Raw genomic sequence first — 21,850 nt, 5'->3', positions numbered from 1 at the left:
TCTGCCCCAGTGCCTGGGCCAGTGTGAGAGGAGGGGCAGGTGACACCGCAGGAGCTGGGGCAAGGACTGAGATCAGCACATTCTGCCCCAGTGTCTGCAGTCATTGCCCCCTCTGACAACACTGACAAATCACCTTTACCTCTGTATACAACGCTGAGAGAGAGGATTGAACAGAATTCTAGATTGCGGTTTGGTGAAATCTTTGTAAACCCAACAACAGGATGTAAATCCTGATTTCCTGGCAGATTTAATGCACATAAAACTGTATTATTGATAAATGTAAAGATCAGATTGCAGATCCCCAATACGTAAGCCAGGCAGCATCAGATTTTTAAAATGTGGATACAGTTCAATACCAAGACAGCCAGACAGAAATAAGGAGCAGGTTCTAGATGTGCTTTATATTGTCAGGAATCTGCTGTGTCGTGTAACTCTTCTCACCGGGTACAACAAGAATCGCTTCATTTGACTGATCCATAGGAGAGTCCGGTTGTTATACAATCAGTAAAACGCCGGCTATCACTTGGGATAATAAATGGAAAGTGCAGCGATATTACGTTCAGAACAATTTATGATAATTAAACCGAAAACTTATAAACAGATGTCTGAGATAGAATCAATGTACAAAATGATATTTACCTCCAAATCCGCCCCGGCCCCTCGATCACTGTAATCCACCAGCAATGGAGATCCTCTCTCCAGCTCAGCAGTTGTCAAAGCCCCTCCCAATGAACAGCCTATTTAACTGAACAGGCAGTTACCGGAGGAGGGGTGTTGACAACTTTTCTGTTAGTTTCCATTATAACCACCCACGCAGGATACAGGACCTCTGGCGCTGGACCTTTACAGCCATCGGGGGCACATGACGAATCTGCAGGAGCACAGGACAGTCCAGCTTATTATTTATAAGCATGGTATCTAATCCATCCAAATACAACTTTTTTAGTTTTGGGTAGAGTGATTATCCTATAACTACAACATGGAAATAATCCGTGTGACAGTTTCCCTTTAAAGGTGCGTCTGAAAATGGGTCATTTCATGAGTACTCCGCCCACCACGATAATTATATAAGAGTTACAACGATGCTGTCAGAATTGTGCCTGGAGCCGTCACCTATGTGAAATAATAGCTCCCTGTCAGGTGCATGCTCGTACCCACAACATGGGCCTATCTGTACTGTGGGACCGGAGCCGGGGCTCACTACAAACACATTATATATAATGTCCATTATACCGCACAGGTAGATTCAACGTGATAACAACATGTCACAATGATGTCTTAAATTACATAATTGCAAAGTACTGCAATGGGCAGAACCAAGCCACCGACAACTGTACAATAAAACAATGGACGACGCCCATAATAATAACGATTGTTTCCATTCTGACAATAATAAAATGAAATCGCTATGAAAAATTAACCCTTTACAGCTTCCCAGATTTAAAGAGATCGATGGTGTCAGATTCCAGAAAAATGGCCAAAGGTAAAACTGTCAGACTGGTTCAGTGATGTGATGATGTCATCACCATGTCATCCGGGGAGGGGTCACGCTGAGCTCAGCAGTAATCAGAGAGGGGGCGGCGTGGAAAGGTGAGATCGCTATTCTCTAGTTCCTGTCCATTAACAAAAAAAAAATAAACTTAAAATAAAGCATAGGCAAACCAATGGGGGGTTTTCTAGTGCATAGAAACCCCCCTTCAAGCCTGTGGCACTGTATAATTGAGGTGGCTGGACCCTGTCCCCACCTCACAGGGCTGCTTGAAAAGGGAGAGCTGCGTGCACCTAACAGTAGTGCACGCCCATGTATATGATGGGGATAGGAAGAGTTGGAGAGCAGCCAAGCACTGTCTAATATTATAGCCACACCCCCATGCATGCTGGTCACGCCCACTGGCTTCGTCAATATTTCTTGCTTAAGTCTCCTGGACAAAACCATGTTAAAATGAAAGGGGTGAAAATTAGTTTTCTATTTTGCACATAAGTTAAATATTGGCTGTATTTTCATGTAGCACACAAATACTTGATAGCTTATTTGTACACTAAAATGTAAAGTTGATATTTGTGTGCTACATGAAAAAACAGTCAGTATTTAACTTATGTGCAAAACAGAAAACTGATTTTCACCCCTTTCATTTAACATGGTTTTGTCCAGGAGACTGAAATAAGAAATTTCTTGCCTAAGTTTCTTAATGAGACCCAGAAGTCTTATGAGCTGTACAGTTTAATAAATGTAATCCTCTACCAAAGCCCCCTGCTACCTGCAGACCACCCGGGTACTGCAAAAGCCATGTCCAACACTAAGGAAAATGTATTTAAAAATACTCACATGGCTTACATTAAATATACAAAATATTGCAACTATTATTACTGTGTCAAGTTTACAAATAATATAGTATTATATGAGGGATGTGAACAGTGTAAGTTTTTAACTCCCATTTTCACCAATCATGGCAAAGGTTACAGAGATGTCATGGAAACAGCTATGCTGACAGAGCCCCGCCCACGCGGAACCAAGCATCATGGCAGCTTACACTCCAGAAGTGATATAAACATGCCTATAGTGTTACCCTATAATATACCATGAATATGTGATATTATAGCTCTCCTTTACGGGTGTTATGTTATCTGCATTAATGATATGGTCCCATATCACAATAGTGTGTACGCTCCCACAATCATATTTTATCACCACAAAACACATTGTATCTGTTGATTTGGTTTTATAAACTTCCTAAAGATCACGATCAACGATGAAACAATGTCGGGTAAATATGGCAGTGTGTACACACTCACCACCAGCAGTGTAGGCAGATATCTGTACAGTGTACAGAGTCACCATCTTATCAGCAGATGGTTATGAGAGATGAAGATCACAGATCTGAAGGTAAGTCATGTAGGTGTGTACACATGGATCAGTATGATCATCGGGACTTTCAGGCGTTGGTGAAATTGTTACAGAAATGCATTTGAATTAATATTGAATAGTGTGTCCCCAGCTTAATGTGGTCGGTCACCCTTTATTACTGTACTGCTATCTATGTAATCTGCAGGGTTCCGTCCTGTGTGATGTCGCAGTGTTCAGCCAGGACTGTGCACCCACTTTATACCGCACTGATTACAGCTCAGCGGATAACACACTATGTACACGCACTATTAATACAGAGTAACCGCAGACTCCGTGTAACCGGCGTTGATTTGGGACGCACTGGACATTACAATAGGAAATGGCCCATTTTCAACTATTTCTGGCCTCCGTTCGGCAGGGGCCCGGGAGAGGGGCCTCTGACCTCCATTTCCTTGGCAACAATGAGGTTTATTGTGTACACACGTGTCGTATACGTGTTGTCATAGACTCTATAGGAAGAGTGATGTCTCCCACATACAAAGCTCCACAGATTCTAGGGCTCCAGCTGTGTCTGAAAATAGGGACAATTCTATGGGACGGGGCTTTAGGTTCATTCCCGTAGTTGTTACTGGGTTTAATGATGTTACAGCGGAGAAAATATTTACATTCCTGAGAGTTTTATTCTGTGAATAATGTTCTGTCCGAGAAGGAGTTAATGAATTTCCCACAAATGGTGGTAAAATCCGTATTACAAGGAAATATTGTGTTATTGTAACTCTGTGATGTTATGTGCAGTTATATCACTGGATCCCGTATTCATTAACACATCCAGGTACCACAGGGCTGAACCCCACAATCTCACATCATGAACTGCTCCTACGTCCCCTCTACGCTGTGTAATGATTGGGTATCAGACCCAGGACACGGCTCGGTGCCTATAGGAAGTACATGGTAAGTACGGATGAGAGAAGAGGATATGACCTTTACAACCTATAATTATGGTGGAATATTCTGATTACAGAGGTTTGGTTATACAGGTGACAGCTGAATGCTTCCATATAACATCACTACCTACAGAGACCCAGAACTAACCTGTAATCAGACTCTGTATAGTCCCTATCACCACCTGATATAATTTCCGCAGGTTAGTGCGTTATCTCTATAATCTATAAGTGACCCAGTACCTGGATCTACCGCCAGTGTAGCCACAAACACGGGGATGAACTGGACCAAATTGGTTCCACAGGTCAAATGTGAAATATTCCCCCGACTCGGAGAAGCAGAGTTGATTTGGATCATCCTGAATGACAGTCCGGCTAGCCGAGAAGATTTCTACCAATTAAGGATCACTCACAATTATCTTTTAATACCGCCTGTATATATGTGCTTATAATTCTGCTGGCTGCGTTTTAGCGCAGTTCTGTTTTAGCTTCTCTTATGTGTGGACAGACAGCTGCAATTTTCTAAGAAGATAATTATCCCTATTTTTTTCCAAAGTGATTCACAAGCTGTTTGCCCACAGAGAACAGGCAGGAGGTAAATGGGGTGAAAGTCTCAATAAACGAGACATTACTTATTGTGACAAGTGATACAAACAGGAGACTAAACCAGTGCAAATGTCTGATACATTGTATAATGGGGTATACATTGTATCATGGGGTATACAGGGGGTATACATTGTATCATGGGGTATACATTGTATAATGGGGTATACAGTGAGTATACATTGTATAATGGGGTATACAGGGAGTATACATTGTATCATGGGGTATACATTGTATAATGGGGTATACAGTGAGTATACATTGTATCATGGGGTATACAGTGAGTATACATTGTATAATGGGGTATACAGGGAGTATACATTGTATAATGGGGTATACAGTGAGTATACATTGTATAATGGGGTATACAGTGAGTATACATTGTATAATGGGGTATACATTGTATAATGGGGTATACAGGGAGTATACATTGTATAATGGGGTATACAGGGAGTATACATTGTATAATGGGGTATACAGGGAGTATACATTGTATAATGGGGTATACAGTGAGTATACATTGTATCATGGGGTATACAGGGAGTATACATTGTATAATGGGGTATACAGTGAGTATACATTGTATAATGGGGTATACAGTGAGTATACATTGTATCATGGGGTATACAGTGTGTATACATTGTATAATGGGGTATACAGGGGGTATACATTGTATAATGGGGTATACAGGGGGTATACATTGTATAATGGGGTATACAGGGGGTATACATTGTATCATGGGGTATACAGTGAGTATACATTGTATCATGGGGTATACAGTGAGTATACATTGTATAATGGGGTATACAGGGAGTATACATTGTATAATGGGGTATACAGTGAGTATACATTGTATAATGGGGTATACAGTGTGTATACATTGTATAATGGGGTATACATTGTATCATGGGGTATACAGGGGGTATACATTGTATCATGGGGTATACAGTGAGTATACATTGTATAATGAGGTATACAGTGAGTATACATTGTATAATGGGGTATACAGGGAGTATACATTGTATAATGGGGTATACAGTGAGTATACATTGTATAATGGGGTATACAGTGTGTATACATTGTATAATGGGGTATACATTGTATCATGGGGTATACAGGGGGTATACATTGTATCATGGGGTATACAGTGAGTATACATTGTATCATGGGGTATACAGTGAGTATACATTGTATAATGGGGTATACAGGGAGTATACATTGTATAATGGGGTATACAGTGTGTATACATTGTATAATGGGGTATACATTGTATCATGGGGTATACAGGGGGTATACATTGTATCATGGGGTATACAGTGAGTATACATTGTATAATGAGGTATACAGTGAGTATACATTGTATAATGGGGTATACAGGGAGTTTACATTGTATAATGGGGTATACATTGTATAATGGGGTATACAGGGAGTATACATTGTATAATGGGGTATACAGTGAGTATACATTGTATAATGGGGTATACAGTGAGTATACATTGTATCATGGGGTATACATTGGGTATACATTGTAGAATGGGGTATACATTGGGTATACATTGTATAATGGGGTATACATTGTATCATGGGGTATACAGTTGGAAAGTATGAAAGTGGAGTCCCTGGGCACGTACACATATATACTGGGACACTAACGTGCACTTTAGATGCGATCTATTGTACTGATTGCAATAATACCAGAGAAACGAGAACAAACCCTGAGGAAACCATTCTCCCTGCTTTTTATACATTTTTTAAGTGTTGATTAGCAGCTGAAAAGTGCATTAATAGGGGACAGGTAAGAACGAGCCGTCAAAAATAATATGGGCCCTACAAGAAAACAGTTTTAGAGCCCCAGCTCTGTATCAATACAAAAATATAACAGACCAGAATAAAACAAAAGAGGGAGAAATGTGAGACAACAAACTGACTATAAGGCCCACAAACAGCCGCGGAACGAGCTATTCTGGTGGTGTCGCCAATCTCTATTCCCGCAGATGGCCCAAGAGTAGCGCATGTGTGGATGTGTGTGCAGAGGGAGGAGCTGGGTGGAACGTGAGTGTCCTTACTAAGTACAGAGTAAGCACTCAGCACTGTGCAAAAGCACAATCTCATGGAGCGTATCACCACTTCCACCCCGCAGAGGGAGGTTTACACCAGCTTCCAGCGGAGGTTTGTTCCACACTTAGATGAGTTTGATTCCTGACCATGACCTTATCTGTGAGGAGTTTGTATGTTCTCCCCGTGTTTGCGTGGGTTTCCTCCGGGTGCTTCGGTTTCCTCCCACATACTGGTAGGTTAATTGGCTGCTATCAAAATTGACCCTAGTCTGTGTCTGTGTGTATGTCTGTGTGTATGTTAGGGAATTTAGACTGTAATCTCCAATGGGGCAGGGACTGATGTGAGTGAGTTCTCTGTACAGCGCTGCGGAATCAGTGGCGCTATATAAATAAATGGTACCAGACAGTCCCAATGTCCCCTCATTGCTATAATTGTACAGAGCATTATATTAGGAGAAAAATGTATTTACAATGGTTACGTGGCAGAAGGCGTCGGATGTGATCTTTACCCTGTCACACATAGGATTAATACGTGGTGCGCACCCAGTAAGGGCCACAGTCAGACAAATAAACTCATAAAATATACTGGGAACAGAGAAGTGTCGCACTGTCACCGCTGTGTGTTATACAGTCTTATAGAAACACGAGGAACATGTGCAGTGATTTCTAATAAAACATTTTCATCTCTCAGATCAAATAAAAACTGGTCTGAGAATGTACAAACACAGGATCTCTGCTGCCCCCTGTTGTCAGACAGTAAAACTACAGCAACATAGCCTTTACTTTGCACTCTGCACTTTTGGTTGAGACCCTCTCCCAAGTTTTAATCTAGGGGTTCTATTTACCAATCCATAATCCCCTGTTAAATTCCGTTTTATCAACGTAGCATCGCAGCAGATGTCATAGATATCTGTGCTTTGCATCTCTCTCCGGTTTACTGTGCACTCCCCATAACAGTGTATGGGCACTGCTCAGTAACGCTATGTAACAATGACCGAATTGAAATTTCTATCGCTTTTGTCACTTCTTAATGTATACCAAATTGAAAAGTTTCACTGCTCCAAAGAGCAGAGCTGCACAACACATGTGTGGAGGGATCATGTGATCCCTCCATGTCACATGATCTTTGTGTCGGTCCATGGTCTCTGCACTGCAGCAGCAGTACTCCTGTGCACTTTGATCTTCAACAAGACACTGTGAAGATACTTCAGTTCGCACAGTGCAGAGGGTGAGAAAAGATAAGTGATAAATGTCACTGGACAGCAGTTTAACATGACTGCTGTCCCTATTGAAGTTTCTTGATAAATATGAAAGTAGGAGTGGAAGGGGCCTGCTCCTGTTTTGCAGTGGAAATGGGCCTGAAGACACTCGCACCTCCCTGGGGCCTTTTGGCACCTGGGGGATGGGGAAGAATGTGGCCCGCTCTATTTAGGGCAGACTCCAAAGTCTACTCTAAAAGGAGCGGGCCACATCCCCCCTCCCCCCCGCCAACCATTAATATAAAATGTGAATGAACATCTAAATGAGGAAGTTAGGGCATATTACATGCAGCAGGCAGATTGAGGAGGTGGGGGGCAGGGGGGGGGGGCGTATTTTGAAGGGTAACTGCAATATACAGTCAGTGATGCCGTCTACAACTCAGTGCGCTTATTCCCCCACTATAAAGCATGTTAGTACACGAGTCATCAACGTGGACAGTTGGAGAGGTAAATATCAGTTTTATATGTGCATTATACATTGTGCTTTTATATATTATTCTTAAAATTTATATACATAGAGAACATTATATAGAACTTCCACACAATCTCACCAGTCTTATTATATTCCTGCACAACCGTCAGAACATAAGCCCATAGGGAAAGCAGAACAGCCCCCGTGATTTACCTCCAGCACTTTCCCAGTGATGAATTCGTGGCACGCCTCGCACTTCACCCCAAACAACACCTGATAATCCTTTTCACAGTACGGGGACCCATCCCTGGGCAAAAGAGAAGAGGCAGAAAAAGATTTAAGATGAAAGCCCTGAGGGTTTCAGTTCAATGACAATAATGAAATCTCATTTTATCACCAATCAGTCATTATTCCTCCTGGCTCTTTGTTCAGTATAAATCATTCTGTGACATTATCTGGGAATTCTGAGCCACAATCTCCAGGTTAGTCCCTGTTGCTGCCTTACCCAATGCAACAGGGTCCGTCCAGTGAGCCCAGGACAACAACACCGATTCCTGTATATACCAGCTCAGAGTTGTTGCATCTCTAAATCGCTGGCTTAGTGGTTAAGAGCACTGGGGACAACATAATAACACTGACAGATTTGCTAGAAACCAGTGGTTCAAAATTTATTGCTGATTCATTTTGAAAAAGAAAGAGTCTACGATAGGCTTCAGATTGTACGCTCCTGGGAACGAATCATTGGGCGAAAATATTTTTATAACACTGACGCTATAGTCCACTAGATGGCGGTAATGCTAGATGAACAGATAGCTACCGCTAGTGAATAGTTGTGGGCAACAGATAGCCCGCGGGCTGCCAGCAGCCCAGCTCTGTACCCCCTCTCTGACTTATTCCCTAGTAAGGAGTGGGGGACATGTGGGGAGGTCTGCGTGGTATATGGGGGAGATGTAGAGCACATATGGGATCTTAGGGCTTGTAGGGGGTCTGAGAGATGTTATGGTAAGTGGGGGGGGGGGGGCTACTGTGTCATTACTAATATGAAGGGTAATGTGCCACCATTTAGATGGGTGATGTATATCAGGTCGCCCAACAATAGTTTACAAGTTCTACAAAAAAACCTTGTTCAGTTTATCCCGGTTTATATGGCGATCCGGTGACATTATCCCGAACTAACTTCATAGATGGGGCAACGTGACAATAGTCCCACCAATGCACTATTTCATCAAGTCATTCCTTATATTGGGTGGAAATAACGTCTAACACAGCTGGTGGGACAATCGCTTTCTTGTTCCATCATTATTCCATCGAACCTCTTATACCAAACAGATTACTGAGCAGGCTCCATAAACAACATATAACCAGCTAGTTTACATCTTAACATGTCACGCTTTTTATTAGTGAAAAACTAGAAACGTTGTGTAAAGATTATAACACAGTCTATTCCATTAGAAGATGCAACGGTGCTTCCGCTATAAATATATCACAACACAACCTACAACGGTTCTAATAAATGCTCCAAGATGTGCGATTCAGTTATCAATGTGTATTACACAATTCTAGTTAGAGGATGATGACACGGTGTGGATGGCAGACTCACTTGCTAATGTACTCTCCAGTTAGCACCTTCCCGCAGGCTTTGCATTTAAAACATCCCAGATGCCACTGTTTATCCAGCGCTAGTAAGGCCTGTCCGTTCTTAATGTCCCTGCCGCAGCCCGCACAACCTGCAAACCAAACAGCCGGGAGATGCAGTTAACATTTCAATGTCCAGACATTTCTGTGCAATGTTATCCTTACAACTAAACCCCCGCCCTACACTGAAGTCACAACTTGGAGTACAATATTTAGCTGTGTATCAGATATGGCAGAGACGAGATCCGCCGATACGGGGCAAACGGTTACAGCGGATTCTCCTGTCCAGATCTCCTGTATTTACAGAACTCTTCGACTGAAGTATAATTATCTGGAAGTGTCAGGTCTGTTGAGCTGGAATAAACTGTGCAGCCAGAAACTGCAAGCAGCACAGAGCATTTCAGCGCTGTACACATTATCAGTGTTAAGGATCCACCGCTCCGCACAGACTGCCACAACTAATATACCAATATAACCGCAGCATTCTGTGTCACAAACTCTTTAATGACTGGTCTCACTTATTCAGGTGGCTTTAGGGGTGGAAAATGTTGTCCCTTTTTTCTGGAAATATCCCAATTTTTGTTACCGCACCATACAACTTCTTATTCTGTATATTGGATGAAATTCTCACAATCCAGTTTACGTTTTGGGCTTTAAAAGGACATATTTATTGGAGAAATGCTCAAAATGCAAAACAAATACATTTGAACATTCAGTGACCACTGTCCTATCTCTGAGGTGCGCTGTACATCTCTGCGTTGGAAAAGAAGTGCAAAAACTAATAACCTCCAAATTGTTAGTAAAACCAGTGTTAGAAATGGCCATGCTGCTGCTGCAAAAAAATACAATTCTGGTTGATACAATTTTATAAGTTGATACAATTCAGTTTCAGTAAGAGCAGAAATGCAATTGGAAAGACTCTGCAATGAGAGCCATGGCCACTAGGTGGCACAGTAACAACACCTTTCAATCCCAGTCACGGTACCTGCTCCCAGTAACCTAATTGAGGAAAGTGCATGAAATCTGTGTGACAGGCTGAGCTCTGTGTAACCTCACATGTGAGCTACCAGGATGCGGTATGACAAGCTTGTTAGAGATGTTTGAGCATTAGTCTGTGTGTACTGGGCAGCCCAGGGTGTTATACAGATAAAACCAGCACAAAACTCCCAAATCTACAAACCTGAGGCTGCTACATCCAACTTACACAACATAAACTGGAGCTCACTGATGGCTTTATACATCAGACAATAACTAGAAATGGTTTGGAAACAAAGGAAAGATCTGTGGGATTGTGTCTCTCTAAATGAAGAACAGGGGGATTGGTGGGGTGGGGGGTGTTTAGCAGATAAATATGTTCACATATGATGAATATTATTATTATTATTGAGGCTGCATGGTTTCACAGTGGTTAGCATAGTTGTCTCACAGCACTGGGGGTCACGGGTTCATGAATGACCAGAGCCTTCAATGTGTGGAGTTTGTATGTTCTCCCTGTGTTTGTGTGGGTTTCCTCCGGGTGCTCCGGTTTCCTCCCACACTCCAAAAACATACTGGTAGGTTAACTGGCTGCCGACAAGTAGCACCCGTGTCTGTGTGCACTGAATATAGATTGTACAGAGTTACATAACATGATTGGCGCTATATACATTAACAAGATTAATAATTATCGTCACTTTGGTCCCAGACAAGTTGTGAAACGCCAGAAATCTCAGGACGTGAGAGCAGCTTTATGTGACGTCAGCTGCACAAGATGCTGATTCTGAGCAAATATTACTTTATTTTGTATATTTTTATGACCAAACTCTATTCTAATCTAAGGAGGTTACTGATAACACTACGTTTAATAACATCGCCATTGTGTTTATAAATAGTATAGAGAGCCAGCGATCTCTCTTCACCGCGGCACAGGCAGCTGTCTCGCCAGATCCATTGTTCCCGACGGATCTAATCTGTGGTCTCGGAGCCTCTCCCTGATATCTCCTAGGGCCACAGACAGAACTTCCTGAGGGGGTCAGTAACCCCTACTACTACTACTACTCCTCTCCCGGCTAATATGGGGGTTATATTATTCATAAAACAATGATTGGCTCTTGCCCTCTGTTACTGATAGGAAGGGGGGAGAAATCTCAGTTACCCAAAGCCCAGAGGGTTGGAGCTGGCGGGGTGAAGGTTGGGGGGCTTAATGTCGCAGCGGTTAGGCTTATTATAACATGGTCAGTAATAGTAAGGGGTAACAGACCCCCCCTCGCCTTCTGTCTCACCTGCCCAACTTTATTCACTAATCAATACTCCGGTTGCAAAACGCATTAGTTTCAGCATATCTTGATCGTTGCTCGAACAAACCAAACTGCTCTGATGAAAACAACATCTGATCGATGGAAGGCGCCTACACACCAGCACGTGAAACGCGTAATGCCGCATATAATCCGCACAGCACATTCTACAAGTTTTCATGCTCTGAAGTGAAGAAATGTTCAAAATAACGCAAATTAAATGCAAATCTTGATGGTCTCACTTAATACAATGATTTTTATTTCCACATCCGCTTACATGCACTTAATTTGCATTAAAAACATCCGTTAAATAATTTAAATTCCTGTGGGTACATAGTCTAATATTGTTGTACACATTGTTGCAGAGCCCTTTATTTATTGATTCAAGTCAGTGAATGGGGGTATGGAACAGACTTTCATAGTAATACAGCAGCGTGCAAGAAGCAACCTCACAATTTTATGATTGCAAATATTTGTTCTGGTATCCAAGCTAGGGTATTATAGAGCCATTATTAGTATATAGTATTATAGAGCCATTATTCCTCCTCTACAATATATCAGACATATTTTGCTGTGCTTGTTCCACTTTAAACATGAACAAGTCTAATACGCAGAATGATCTCAGACATATGAGAGCAGCTCTCCGGGGAGTGGGATTATTGAGTGCATAGGGAGAGGAACGGATTTCGCTGACATTGTCCTTACTAAGCATCATTATAGCATTAGACACCTTTCTGGGGCTCTTAGTGAGAACTGCTGTGTGAGGACATTATTATTAGTGATTCAGCTAATTCAGACACTTTATGAAATTCATAATTTCCTGCAAGTTGTAGCTCGGAGCTGATGGCAGCAGCGAGACAATGAGTCTAATCACCTACATCGCAGGGCGGCGGAAAAACTGGCTCTCTTCAACTACCCATCTAATTCTGGTCATGCCAGCGGGTTAACGAGGTATGGTAGAGTCCACCAGCTTTCCAGGCCCCTACCACGCCAGCCTGCTAATTATTTAACATGTTCCAGCCTAACAAGGCAGCTCAAAGCTACAGCAGGTCCAACCAATCTTCTGCTTCTCTGAGCGCGGCCGGGAAGCCGCCCCACAGCCAGGAGAAGCTGAAGGACAAAGTTTCTCTTCTGTGTCAGAATATTGATAAGAAAAAACGTAGACTAAAAACTCACGGCTCCAGAAAATGTTACCGCCGTGACCTCCTGAGGTCACTGAATCTAGACAATCCTTCCTCTTGTGCAGCGGCACAAGGTGAGAGTGAGTGTATAACAAGATAACACAGGAACTAGAGGCAGAAAATAAACTGATAGAACAAGGCGGATTCTTTACGCTACACTCAGTGCGGCTAATGGACGTTAGCAGATGGTAACGCTGATTCCTCAGATGCTCACACTGTGCGTTCCAGCAGATTTCAGGGAATCTGCCTAAAGAGGACGGACGGCTCCTTACCGGCAGCTCAGATATTGACCGCACAAGTACAAGTGAAAGGACATCGCAGGGGCTCTACAAAGTACATGGCGGAATAGATGTCAAGGTTCAGGTCATGCGACATAAATATGGTTACAGATGGCGAAACGATCGCCACATTTATCCAGAGTATAGGTTATCGGACATGTGCTACAAAGAGATTACTGATCACTGGATAGTGCAAAAGTGCAAATAACATTGTGCCCCTCAGCAAAATACTAAACATAAAAGAATTTGCACTTAGCACTAAAGACAAGAAAAGACATTTACAACCTGCAAAAACGCAGCCCAGCACCGCATTGATTCTGCACAAGTGTGGCTGTGTTTATGGGTGGTCTTCAGTTGCCAGTGTCTGCAGATGTGGGTAGGTGGTAAATTGAGGCATAACGTTAACTTCGGGTTGAGATCCTCGACTTTTGTCCACATGCAATAATGAGATTTCATTTTGCAGAATGAGATCTTTAAATGAGATTCAGGGGTTGAGGGGGGCGCATTTTCGGGGGTGTTACCGGGGTGCCACAATCCCTTTATCATCCTGCAAAACCCCCCTGATTTTTAGGGGTGCTCAAGGGGTGTCGGTAATCAGGAGCTGATCTATACCTGTCAATGAGACAGTTAGTGTTTGCCATCCAGGTGCGTATAATGTGAGTGCGCGTATTTATATGGTGGTGATGATGTAAATCTGCACTACGCATGTGCGTCTGCTGCATGGCGGCCATCCTGCGCTACATGCAGCTTACAACGTAATCCGTATGTACATCTGTTCTCACATGGACAATACTGCATCCTGAATAAAAAGGAAAATTAAGATTTTATTTCCAGTTGAACAAAGTGGTGAACGTTGGAGGAATTGTTCATTCAATGAAGATTTATTTTAGGATCATGCATTTTATTTATTTTTTATTCTTTTGGTATAATGGGTGGAAAGTCTCCTGCCCCTCTGCGTGTCACACCAGTGTAGTACTTGTGCAGAAACACCGCCCCTGTCTGTCACCATCATTGTATTTACGGAGGACGCACATAAGATCACACCTCCCAACTGTCCTGATTTCAACGGGACAGTCCCAGATTTAGGGCTTTGTCCCACTGTCCGGCCCGGGAACACGTTTGTCCCGTGGGTGGGAATGTTAGCTAATGGGCAGCCTACCGCTTTAGTGTTAGGTAGGTCCTCTAGAGGTGTGGCCACGTCCTTTTACGGCTGCTGGGACTTGCATGTTGGGAGGTTTATAAAAGGAGGGCAGGGATCACAAACCAAAGATTTGTTGCAAGGTACAAGACTACTGCAGTACATACACATCTAGTCATTCCTGGAATGACGCATAGGGGTAGAGTCGCATAACACAAGTTGTAATCGGAACAATATCCAGGCCCCATCCAATAGTGATATTATCTATAGGGAATAAGGATCAGGATTTAGTAATCTCCAGCCATGCTGTAACATGTTACATCAATTACTCTTTGCATTTGCAGAGGCTGGGTTTTCACACAGAAGATATAAGAAAGTGCTGGAAGTCTGTACTTCGATTTAGCAGAAACCCTAAGTTCTAATTTCATGGTGCAGCACAGTGGCTCAGTGGTTAGCACTACTGCCTTACAGCACTGGGGTCATGAGTTCAATTCCCGACCATGGCCTTATCTGTGTCTAGTTTCTATGTTCTCCCCGTGTTTGCGTGGGTTTCCTCCGGGTGCTCCGGTTTCCTCCCACACTCCAAAAACATACTGGTAGGTTAAATGGCTGCTATCAAATTGACCCTAGTCTGTGTGTGTGTGTGTGTGTGTGTGTGTGTGTGTTCGGGGATTTAGACTGTAAGCTACAATGGGGCAGGGACTGATGTGAGCGAGTTCTCTGTACAGCGCTGCGGAATTAGTGGCGCTATATAAATAAACGGTGATGATGATGATGGCAAGAAAAGCGAGCAGGTGTTATAACTGGGTACCAAAATCTGCACGGATAGGAACAAAATGGAGTCCTGGAATTTTCCCTGCCGACAACGGATCAGAATCCGGCAATTAGCCGACTCGCTGTTGTGTTACCCAGATCTGCAGACTTGGGCCCCGGACAGCAGAGAAGGTCAATTGTAATTGAAAGGAGTTTATTACATCTCGTAGCAAAATTTATTTATTGGGGAAATGTCATCCGTCAACACGCCGCGCCGGCTCGCAGGAAATTATTACTATTAACCTTTATATAGCGCCAGCGGTTTCCTCAGCACTGTACAAACAGAGAGACAGAGGACAACACTACAGGAACATACAACGAAACGGGCCCTGTTCGCCAGAGCTTGCAATCTAAAGGAGAGTCAGGGGATTTCACACATCAGACGGAAGCAGTGACTTTATACAGTGGCCCTCTGGATATAACATTATTAGACTAGACAGCCGGGACATTACCTGAAAACTGACCCAACCTGAAACATCGGAAACCTCTTTAGATCCAGATATCTGGTCCGGCTGAAGGAAGCGTCTACCCGTTACCCACCCAAAGTGTTACATCAGGTCATCAGTCTACCTCAATGTACAGGTGATAATACTGGACGGGCCACTTACTGCTGGACGTAGACAGCTCCTTAGGTCCTGGCGACATAGGTTGTACGGCACAGCTCTGACATAGGCAGTCTCTACCATTAAATGTTACTCGATCTCCTGGTGGGAACGGATGTCTGAGAGAGAGAGAGAGAGAGAGAGAGAGATAAGTTCTCACATCAATAGGGGACCGGAACATAGAGGGTTTGGCTGAGAGAAAATCTATACAAAATACATATCACTGGTTCTATATTATATAGAATTACAAAAACAAGATATTACGTAAGGCACAGACCGTTCACACAGAGGATTACAATAACACATATTGCTCCTACATTGTGTATGGACCCACAGTCAACCTATGTAAGGAACATATGGGAGGGGGGGGACTAATGTTTAGTGTTAGAGATTCTCGCTTCCTCAGGACAGACAATGTATCATTTGAAACTTTTATTTTCCAAGCAATGTGACAGACCGATCTCTGTAACATATTACTGGGGATATGTAGAAGCTGGAAACACATCAAGGGATTGAACAGAGGCCATTTTTAAGGATACGTCGGCGCACGCTGCGTCGCATCCAGGGGATCAGGACAAAAGCTTCAAAAAAAACAGGGACCACTGATGTCTATGAGAAAAGATGTAACTATATACATAGTAGTTTAAGAAAACATTATATGAACAAAACAAACATAGTAAGCAGTGGTCATAAAACATCGGTGTTTAATAAACATACATGGGGCACGATACATGTTTGGACGTTAGTCTGTTTGCATAGCGCTTCTTGCGTGAAATAGCTCTGCGCGTGCTCTGATACGTACATTACACCAATAAGCGCATCTCATGCAGCTCATGTCTGTGCACCACTGACACCTATGGCTGCTTATGTCATGAGAGGCGGAGTGGGGGGAGGGGGGGCAGACTAATATATATATATATATAATGTACAGAGGACCCAGATTCAAGTCCTGACTTTCTCGTGAGCACTCGTGGTTTTAGTATCATTTGCACCAGCTACAGAACAGGTGTCAGTGCAGACTGATAGTGATGACTGTGTCTTTGTATTAAAAATCCCACGTATGTGTGCCACTAGATAGCACAGAACATGTGTGTGCAAGGAAGGTAGACTATAAAAACGCATTGTATGTACAGTATGCATCGAAAGCATATTTATCTATGTAAAGCAAAAAGAAAAATTATATCTGAAGATTAATATTTATATAAATGATTATACTGTTAGTTATTTTATGATCAAATAAAAGTTTTCTGCGTCTTGTTGTGACCTTGTATTGTACTTACACATGTAGGTACCCAGCAGTCCGTCTACATACAGCAGTAACGTTTAATCAGAGCGTTCTTACACTCAGGTGTCTTTACAAAAACTCCCGAGATACACACAAGTTCCGCGCTGGTGCCAAACATTCAGGGACTTGCGTTAGGTTTACCCTCCTGCGATTTAACACATTTTGCCAGCAGTGGTCCCCAGTCATAGCAAACACCAGAACTCTGCTATATTTGGTGGGGGCCACATAGGGGGGAGCCACCAGTGGAATGGGGGGGGGGGCAATGGGATGCTGTGTAGATTCCTATACTACAAAGGTGTAAAGATTCCGCACAAGCCAATGTATACCCCCCACGTGTAATATAATGTTGTATCCAGGCTGCGGGGTAACAATATGGCAGCTGTGTGTTCCTCGTGCTGGTGAAAGTTTGGATATTGCCCTGAAAATTGTACTCCAAGTCCTCCGAGCTGCTGCAGAGCTTGCAATCTAATATGTGGAGCTGGAGGCGCTGGTTCTCATGGTTTTCATGTATAATCTCCTCAGTAGGATTATTGAGATTTAGCAGTGACCCAGGTCACACCTAGAATTAATCCTCCGTGATACTAATCCTGTCAATCAATCAACAGCACCCACAAGGAAAGTGAAACCCTTCAGCATTGTTATATCGGACAGAAATGTAGCACCCCCCCCCCCCCCACCTAGAAAAGACTATAAGACTATAGTGGTAGATTTATCAAACATCCTAAAAAGGACAATGGGAGATGTTGCCTATAGCAACCAATCAGATTCTAGCTGTCATTTTATACAATGTACTAGATAGATGATAGCTAAACTCTGATTGGTTGCTTCCACTTTTCCTTTTTAGAATGTTGGAATGTTGAAACATCTATGTCTAAGAGAGAAGTTTAATATTTGTTACATGAGGATACATTGTTACACTGCATAAATACAACAAAGCGAGATCGCACCCGCCATGGTTTAAGCTCAGGTTCCCTGGGGTCGGGGGGCACTTACTTGCAGACCGTGCAGACGAAGCAGTTGGGGTGATAAGTTTTTCCAAGAGCCGTGACCACCTCGCCCTCCACGAACTCTCCGCAGCCGCTGCACCGCGTCCCGTACATGCGCTGGTAATCCAGGGTACAGAGATACTCCCCGTTTTTGATGAAAAACCCACCTTGGGCCAAGTCGCAGCCACAGACTGGAGAACAGAGAACAAGATCACACTGAGAGAAACGCGTTACGTTATAATAATAATAATAATAATAATAATAATAACAACAACAACAATCTCTGGTGGGACAATGTCCCGGACAACTAGCACATTAAACAATGCAATGTTCTCTCTTCTGCACCTACACTCAGTAACAGCAGCTGAAACAATATTCAGCTAATCAATTTACTAAATACTAGTGACACAGCTGAAGCTTGAGGCACACAGTGCCTCGTGGCTCAGTGAAGTCTCTGGTTCCTAGTCTATGGATAGGTTGCAATTCTACATATTGTCTCAGCCCACAGAATGGCTCCACTATGGGGGAAGAAAGAGAGAATATTACTTTACTTGACAGGATAGAGTTTACTTGTTTTTTTCTATAAACCCTGGAAACAAATGTTCTGTACAGAAGAATAAAGCGTATATGTAAAATTAAGCAGAATAAATGGTGATATTGTGGAAAACCACATCCGGACTTTGCTCATCTTCACAATGAAGATAATAAGATGAGAATATCGCTCTGTAAGGTGTTATTACCACAGTAAGTTATTGTTAACTACAGATGGGGGTGTTTACCACATACACACGTGACCTGGCACATAACGCCCTACAGAGGGAATTCTATATATTCTATATCACAAGCGTCATTACAACGTATGTTCACTTGTTGTTTAACCGGTTCATTCTCACAGACATGTACTGAGCAGGTAGGTCCCTATAATCAATATATCACAATACACACTAGAGTCAGGTTATAGGGGGCACATCTCATGGTCTGGGTAAGACACGGTGCGATTACAGAACCCAAACTGCCCATGAAATTATCTTTATCATTGTCAAATAAAAAAGATCTGAAATAATCAAATACTGTTCACCTGTGTAAATGTTACATTGGAGCCCAGGCAAATGCTCTCTCTGACCAATCTTAAAAATGGCCCTTGGCCCAGACTTGGAGACAAGATAAATTATTTCATAGTATTTTGTAGCACAGACTATGAAAAAACAAATATATTATTATTATTATTATGTAGTATATAATATGGAACATTGCAACACAAACAAGGTACAATGTGTTGGCCAATGAGTTATGAATTATGCTGCACAGGACGCGCATGTATGTAGAATTCAGGAAAACGCAGAGCTGAAAACTAGAGGAGACAATTGGGGGCGGAACTTCATAATATGCTGGACAATTGGGGGGAGCTACATAAGATGCTGGGCAACTAGGGGCAAAGCTATATAATATACTGGACGACTGGGGGTGAAGCAGCACAATATACTGGCCGCGTGGGGTGGAGCTACATAATATGCTGGACAATGGGGCAGATACATACTATGCTGGACAACTGGTGTGAAGCTACATAAGATGCTGGACAACTGGTATGGAGCTACATAAGATGCTCGGCAACTAAGGGCGGATCTACATAAGATGCTGGGCAACTGGTGCGGAGCTACATAAGATGCTCGGCAACTAAGGGCAGAGCTACATAAGATGCTAGGCAACTGGTGCGGAGCTACATAAGATGCTTGGCAACTAAGGGCAGAGCTACATAAGATGCTGGGCAACAGGTGCGGAGCTACATAAGATGCTTGGCAACTAAGGGCGGAGCTACATAAGATGCTGGGCAACTGGTGCGGAGCTACATAAGATGCTCGGCAACTAAGGGCGGAGCTACATAAGATGCTGGGCAACTGGTGCGGAGCTACATAAGATGCTCGCCAACTAAGGGCGGAGCTACATAAGATGCTGGGCAACTGGTGCGGAGCTACATAAGATGCTTGGCAACTAAGGGCGGAGCTACATAAGATGCTGGGCAACTGGTGCGGAGCTACATAAGATGCTTGGAAACTAAGGGCGGAGCTACATAAGATGCTGGGCAACTGGTGCGGAGCTACATAAGATGCTTGGCAACTAAGAGCGGAGCTACATAAGATGCTGGACAATATACTGGTAATGAGGGGGAGAAGATACATAATATGCTGGACAATGGTGGAGATACATATTATGCTGAGCAATTGGGGTGGGGCAACATAACATGCTGGACAACTGGGGCGGAGCCACATAATATGCTGGACAATGGGGGCGGAGCTACATAATATGCTGGACAACTGGGGGCGGAGCTACATAATATGCTGGACAACTGGGGTGGTATAAAACTAGAGCCTCAAACTGGCACAATGTGACGCTGATCTCTCGCATCTCCCTCCCCACCTCCCCACTATACTTAAAGAAGGAAAGGGGGCAGGTTATCGGTGTGTAAATGGATTCTACATCTCCTTACACACAACAACTGAAGAGGTTTAAAAACAATTGCTAATTGAAAAATACAGTAAAACTAATTAAGATTTTCACAGCAAAAATAGAATTGTGAGTGTTACATGTTTATGTTATTTCCTACAAAACTGTACATAGGGATAAAGTGCCATTAACGTGAAGCAATTAACCCGTGTGTGTGGTCGGGAATATAGAATATTGAGTGTAAGCTCTGCTGGGACAGGGACAGATGATTAAATATGTCCCGTACGGCACTCTACATAAATAACTACTAAAATAAATTCACCTAATATAGGAATGACAAATATCAGACAGTAACGCAGATTTCCAGATACCGTAGAATCCGGGATGTAATCCGCTGTCAGTCACTCAGCACAGACCTGGTTTAAATCCGCTGTATTCCAGGAACAAGGAGATTTGGCCTTAATCTAATCCTGGTTTGTGACAGTGATATGATTGTGTAACGGGAGTCTGTGTACTACATGGTACTGTAACATTCTGTCCTGTAATCTCCAGGTTTGTGATACTGTCGTAACGCTTACAGTATGAAACATAGAAACATAGAATTTTTACAGCGGATAAGAACCACTTGGTCCATGTAGTCTACCCATATTTTAGCCTATGGTAAACTCCAATCCTATGTAATTCTTATTTCTATTTAAGGATATCCTTATGTCTATCCCAAGCATGTTTAAATTGCTCTACTGTATGTGTACTCTACCACCTCTGATAGAGGCTATTCCCCGTATCCACTACTCTTTCTGTGAAGTAGTTTCCTCTGAACCTCCTTCCCCCCCAGTGTCAGTACATGTCCTCGTGTTCTAATACTTCTCTTCCCTCCAGTGTCAGTACATGTCCTCGTGTTCTAATACTTCTCTTCCCTCCAGTGTCAGTACATGTCCTCGTGTTCTAATACTTCTCTTCCCTCCAGTGTCAGTACATGTCCTCGTGTTCTAATACTTCTCTTCCCCCCAGTGTCAGTACATGTCCTCGTGTTCTTATACGTCTCTTCCCCCCAGTGTCAGTACATGTCCTTGTGTTCTAATACTTCTCTTCCCCCCAGT

General features: G+C 43.0%; 1 protein-coding gene across 20 annotated transcripts in view; it reads right to left on the bottom strand.

Moving 5' to 3' along the window:
* Positions 1 to 21,850, bottom strand: part of ABLIM1 (actin binding LIM protein 1) — a 180,659-nt gene that overhangs the window by 69,685 nt on the left and 89,124 nt on the right. For all 20 annotated transcript variants that reach the window (XM_075215623.1, XM_075215617.1, XM_075215615.1 and 17 more), the window contains 4 exons: positions 18,316 to 18,499; positions 16,044 to 16,156; positions 9,718 to 9,844; positions 8,331 to 8,424 (listed from right to left, as the gene is read on the bottom strand). In XM_075215623.1, the coding sequence (XP_075071724.1) occupies positions 8,331 to 8,424; positions 9,718 to 9,844; positions 16,044 to 16,156; positions 18,316 to 18,499 (518 nt within the window). The remainder of the gene's footprint in view (positions 1 to 8,330; positions 8,425 to 9,717; positions 9,845 to 16,043; positions 16,157 to 18,315; positions 18,500 to 21,850) is intronic.

The sequence above is a fragment of the Mixophyes fleayi genome, chromosome 6 (genome assembly GCF_038048845.1).
Source record: "Mixophyes fleayi isolate aMixFle1 chromosome 6, aMixFle1.hap1, whole genome shotgun sequence".
Lineage (NCBI taxonomy): Eukaryota > Metazoa > Chordata > Amphibia > Anura > Limnodynastidae > Mixophyes > Mixophyes fleayi.
The sequence above is the reverse complement of the archived record's forward strand: the minus strand, read 5'-3'. Positions and strand labels throughout refer to the sequence as shown.